This window comes from Tarenaya hassleriana, unplaced genomic scaffold, assembly GCF_000463585.1.
Source record: "Tarenaya hassleriana unplaced genomic scaffold, ASM46358v1 Cleome7, whole genome shotgun sequence".
NCBI lineage: Eukaryota > Viridiplantae > Streptophyta > Magnoliopsida > Brassicales > Cleomaceae > Tarenaya > Tarenaya hassleriana.
The window spans coordinates 4,985,858-4,991,269 of NW_010969548.1; the positions used below are offsets into that span (position 1 = coordinate 4,985,858).

General features: G+C 41.8%; 2 protein-coding genes across 4 annotated transcripts in view; one reads left to right on the forward strand and one right to left on the reverse strand.

Moving 5' to 3' along the window:
• Window positions 1–1,780, forward strand: part of LOC104801456 (digalactosyldiacylglycerol synthase 2, chloroplastic) — a 3,073-nt gene extending 1,293 nt beyond the window's left edge. For 2 of the 3 annotated variants that reach the window (XM_010524736.2, XM_010524735.2), the window contains 3 exons: window positions 101–367; window positions 467–816; window positions 1,015–1,780. In XM_010524736.2, the coding sequence (XP_010523038.1) occupies window positions 101–367; window positions 467–816; window positions 1,015–1,579 (1,182 nt within the window). In that variant the 3' untranslated portion in view covers window positions 1,580–1,780. Of the gene's footprint in view, window positions 368–466; window positions 817–1,014 lie in introns of all 3 variants that reach the window. The other variant, XM_010524737.1, reaches the window with a different exon arrangement.
• A 161-nt stretch (window positions 1,781–1,941) lies between these two features.
• LOC104801457 (shaggy-related protein kinase theta) overlaps window positions 1,942–5,412 on the reverse strand; it is a 4,354-nt gene continuing 883 nt past the window's right edge. The window contains exons 2-13 of the mRNA XM_010524738.1: window positions 4,835–5,080; window positions 4,664–4,756; window positions 4,494–4,553; window positions 4,128–4,400; window positions 3,929–4,003; window positions 3,759–3,815; window positions 3,540–3,680; window positions 3,359–3,409; window positions 3,186–3,281; window positions 3,000–3,083; window positions 2,777–2,879; window positions 1,942–2,502 (exon numbers count right to left, since the gene is read on the reverse strand). Coding sequence (XP_010523040.1) covers window positions 2,441–2,502; window positions 2,777–2,879; window positions 3,000–3,083; window positions 3,186–3,281; window positions 3,359–3,409; window positions 3,540–3,680; window positions 3,759–3,815; window positions 3,929–4,003; window positions 4,128–4,400; window positions 4,494–4,553; window positions 4,664–4,756; window positions 4,835–5,080 — 1,341 coding nt within the window. The 3' untranslated portion in view covers window positions 1,942–2,440. The remainder of the gene's footprint in view (window positions 2,503–2,776; window positions 2,880–2,999; window positions 3,084–3,185; window positions 3,282–3,358; window positions 3,410–3,539; window positions 3,681–3,758; window positions 3,816–3,928; window positions 4,004–4,127; window positions 4,401–4,493; window positions 4,554–4,663; window positions 4,757–4,834; window positions 5,081–5,412) is intronic.

Consider the following 5,412-nt stretch of genomic DNA (forward strand, 5'->3'; position numbering starts at 1 on the left):
TTGAGCTTCTCGGCATTCTTGATGAGATTCTCTAGTTTTATTTAATCATGAGTGTCAAAAGTATTTTATACTCATGTGGCTCTGAAGCCTCGTTATGCAGTTTGCTACAGACAAGAGAAGTATTCTTCCGGTTGGGGATATCTCAGATGTCATAGCGGATGAAGATGTGGACATTGCTGTCCTGGAAGAGCCTGAGCATCTCACGTGGTTTCATCACGGGAAAAGTTGGAAAGCTAGGTTCAACTATGTCATAGGGATCATACACACAAACTACTTGGAGTATGTAAGAAGAGAGAAAAATGGCCGTTTAAAAGCGTTTCTCCTCAAGTACATGAACAGTTGGGTTGTTGGAATTTACTGTCACAAGGTAAACGTCTGTTATTATCCGTAGTTTTTTCCTTAGCATGGCTATATTGATGATGATGATGATGATGATGATGATGATGCAACAACACTGACTCAACAGGTGATCAGATTATCTGCAGCCACGCAAGAATACCCGAGATCTATGGTTTGCAATGTTCATGGTGTAAACCCCAAATTCCTAGAGATTGGGTTGAGAAAACTAGAACGGCAGAAGCTGCAGGAGCAGCCTTTCACGAAAGGAGCATACTACATAGGTAAGATGGTGTGGAGCAAAGGCTACAAGGATCTTCTTAAACTGCTGCGGAATCACCAGAAGGAACTTGCTGGTTTAGAGGTTGATTTGTATGGTCATGGAGAAGACTCTGATCAGATTACAGAGGCTGCTCGTAAGCTGGACCTTACGATTAGAGTTCACCCTGGACGGGATCATGCTGACCCAATATTCCACGAGTAAGTTCAATACCTAAACAACCCCATGTTCTTCTTTTTTTAGTAATGGTTGATAACTGAAATCTTGAACAAGATACAGTAAAGAACTGAGATTGAAGTAATATGTTCATGATAACGAATGCTTTGGTGGGGTTGGGAGTATAGTATGTTGTCTATGTTGTGCTGATTATTGGGGTTTTTTTATATATTGGGTTTCAGTTATAAAGTGTTTCTGAACCCGAGCACGACAGATGTGGTCTGCACGACAACAGCTGAGGCCTTGGCGATGGGCAAAATCGTGGTATGTGCGGATCATCCGTCAAACGAGTTCTTCAAACAGTTTCCAAACTGCAGAGTCTATGTGGACGGCAAAGGATTTGTGAGAGAGACGCTCAAGGCGCTCGGGGAACAGCCAAGTCAGCTGACCGACCAGCAAAGGCACCAACTGTCGTGGGAAGCGGCCACAGAAAGGTTTGTGAAGGCAGCCGAGTTAGAAGAAGCGGGGCCGGGAATGGACATGGGTTCGTCAAAGGGATCTTCAGAGTCGTGGGCATTGTCAAAGAAGATGGAGTTTGCGTCGACTTCCATGAATAATGTGGGGAGAAGGTTGGAGGAGATGTCGGCCTATCTGCATAAGTTGGCGTCAGGGAATGAAGCGTCAAGAAGAGCGTTTGGAGCTATCCCTGGGAGTCTGGAACCTGACGAGGAGCTTTGCAGAGATCTGGGCTTGACCCTTAAGCCTAAGCCTAAGCCTCCCTCCCGTAAACGATCCAAATTAGACTAACCTTTTTTTTAGGGCTCTCGGTCGAAAACTCATGTTTGGGTTTCTTAATCATTTTGATTTGTGAATGTGTGTTACACCCATATGGTATATGGGAAAACGTCGTGGCCGTAAGATTTCAAAGACTATGCAGTTATGCACGGCTGCTTCACGGAGGATGTCCCAAGTGTAACCTCTCTCTAAGCGCCTTTTCCCCCTTGCAAATCCTCCCCAAAGTCTTCAAACCCTAACAATCGTCTACATCTCTGTACACATTTTCCATTTGTCTCATCTCAATACAATAATGAACGATTAGGGTTGAAGATCAGAGACTGCACAACGCATTTTCTATTGGATCTGACATTCAGGATGCCAAAATGAAGGAATGAGAGAACAAGAATTGATTCTTCTTAAAAAAAAAAAAAAAACAACTGGTAATGGTATACATGAAGGATTACAAGCATAAACTTGGTGGTACACAACAATGTAAAAATGAAGAGGAAAAAAAAAACACAAAAGAAGAAAAATAAATAAAATTTGAAGAGAGAGAGAGAGAGACTCCCCATCCATCAATACCCATGTTTCCTACCATACTTTTTTTTTTGGTTTGGTTTAAGATTTGCCAACTCCTCCAGGAAGCTTGGAAACAGGGTAGGGTAAGGAGGAGGCAGCCAAGCCAAAGAAAACAGAGTTTGTTCCAAAATTGATGTACACTGCAAATTTTTCAGCCTAAGGGGGGAGAGAGAGAGAGAGAGAGAGAGAGATCTCATAAGTGGGAGAGAGACTATCTCATACATCCTACAACCCGATGTTGAAAGTCTCACTCTCTTTCGCTTCTTTTTCTTTCTTTTTTTTTTTGTTGGAGCATCTGCCAATTCATATTCCCTAGATAGTAGCATGTGAGGGCATTAGACGGTGTCGCAGCTCTGGAGATGCACCTGCCATTTCTGCATTTGGCACACACACGCACACAGAGTGTTGTTCTTTTAGCAACACCAACAACTACATCTTAAATCACTATGTTCATTGGCCTCTTTCTTTCACTGGCATCCAAAATCCAATAAAATTTTAGCACTCATCCAGCACATTCTCCAGGCCTACGATGAATTTGAGACACTACAAAAATAGTTTCTTTTCATTTTTCTTCACAATGCTATCCTCCTCATTTACATTTTCCATACCCAAAAAAAAAAAAAAGAGGTAAAATGATTTGAAGCTGACCTTGAGCAGTGAAGTTAAACAATGGAGGCATTGCTCGCCCATTAGGCAATGAAACACTCGGATCCCGCAGGTCATCAAAGAAGGGGTGTGCACATGCTTCCAACTGGTGAAAACAATGGTAAAGAAAAAGAAAAAGAAAGGATTTAAAAGAATTCAAACTAGAAACTGTTTTGGAGGCTAAGGAATCTCTTGTATTCATGAGGGGTCCAGTCTATAGTCTTACAGCAGTGCAACGAAGGTTTGGTGAATACTGGAGGAGTCTTGACACGAGATCCACAGCTTCAGGTGGCATCCGCTTATGGAAAATCTGAAATATAATTGTGCTGCGTTAGATTTCAATCAAGCAGGCAAACAATTATTCTACACACAAGCATACGAAAGAGGAAAACAGTGAGATTGCTTCACGAACCTTGTGCCATGGGTGAGCTTTAATTTGGGGAAACTTGAATTCCGTGTAATTAGGATTCATGCACCGTATTTCTTCTCTGGTCGGCGTCCCAAGAATCTGATGTATGTCCAGATGATATGCATAAAATACAGATTAGAAGAAGAAAAGGAACGCAAATGCAACAGATAAAGTACCTTGATTATCTCGACCAGCTGATCTATTCCACTTTCTCCGGGAAATAGTGGCTACAAATAGAACATCAATGGTCAAAGCCAGATCGGACACTGTATTTCTAGAAAATACAATATGATACACAGGCAAAAACTAATTTTCACCACAAACTTGTACATAACTCCATGACAGAGAAAAACTCACTTGGCCAAGTAAAAGCTCTGCCATAACACAACCAACAGACCACATGTCAATGGCATTTGTATACTCTGTAGCCCCAAATATAAGTTCAGGGGCCCTGTAGTACCGTGAGCATATATACGATATGTTGGGTTCGCCTGGCACCTGAAGAAACACAAGCATGTCAATACGTGCTCACTGAAACAAAAATGATTCTGGGTACACATTGAGGAAAGTACGTACCAGCATCTTTGCACTTCCAAAATCGCATATTTTTAGCTGGTGAGTGTGGGGATTCACCTGAAACAATGCACATGATAACCCATAGTCAACACGCTGTCCAGTAATATTGTTTATACTGCTTCTAATGGTGATTCAACAAAGGCATGGACAACAAAATTTCCACAACCTACCAGCAGATTTTGTGGCTTGATGTCACGATGACACACCCCAACTGCACGATGCAAGTAGTTGAGTGCCCGGCAAATCTGTAAACAACAAAAAAATTAAAACCAAAGAATCGGTAAAAACGATGCAAACCACAAGACCATAGTGCTACTGCCACGCAGACTAGACAAAGAAATAACAGCAGGAAAACTTCAAAAGCCTAACCTGATATGTGTAGAGCTGAACATAGATAATCGGCATATGTTGATTCATTTTGGTATAATGCTTTAAAGCTCGGTATACAGTTTCCGGAACATACTCAAGGACAAGGTTGAGATACAGCTCATCCTTATCGGTTGTTGAAAAGAACGAGTGTCTCAGTCGCACAGCATTAGGATGGTCTAGCAAGCGCATTATCTGGAGCTCTCTGTTTTTGTATCTTTTATCCTGAAGAACCTTCTTGATTGCAACTTGTTCACCAGTTTCTAGGCACTTTGCCTACATGGTAATCGAAATGGCAGACAAGAAATCAGATTCCGAAAATGAAGAGATAAAAAGTTTCATTCTCTCCTAACAATCGTATCCGCCTACCTGAAAGACAACTCCAAATGAGCCAGTTCCGACCACTCGCTGGGCCATGTAAGAGATTGTCTAAAAACATTAAATGTGGTATCATGTTAGAATAATAACAAAACAGTGAACATGAAAAAGGGGGGAAAACAGGAAGAAGGGCACAATTACAAAACATTTAGTTGAATCACCTGCTTAGGCATTCCATCTCTACCCCCAACTGTCGTAGTAATAACCTGCCCGGTCTCTGTACCGTTGCCATTTACAATAGTTGTTTCCATATCCTGAACCAGGCAAGGGAAACTTTAACAATCCCTGATATAGAATCAGAAATCATAGAAGGAATTTATAAAGCAAATCACCTTCTCCTCACTGTTGGCATTTCGCTCATCTCTGATTCTCATTTCAAGCATTACATCTGGAAGCTTTTCATAGGCTGGCTTTTCTGCGGCTGCAGGGTCATTTGACGCCCCCGCGACACTTTCTTGCAATATAATGGCTGCATTCTGCTCTAGACCAGAAACATTTTGGTCAACCTGCATAGGTTCACCGCAGATTTGTTCATTCTCTTGATCCACCTTCGCTCTCTTCAGTCCATAATCGCCACCCTGCACGGTTTAGTCAAAGTTCACAAAGCAATTCGCATCAGTCAAATTTACCAAACTTGCTACGATTATCTATCGAGATTTATCAGCTCATCAGCAACCAAGAGGAATATGGAACTCTGCAAATGTCTGATACAGAACAAAGATAGGAAAACATGGTCTCAGACCATCAAAACCCGTCCAAAATCGTAGCGGCACTATAACATCTACGCTAAGGGGAGAACAAACTCAATCTCGAACAGAAAATAAACGAGATTAAACACATCCAATCCGACATATGATCACAAACTCTCGTTTTCCCGCAACCAGAAACAGAAATTCAATATGATCGGAAG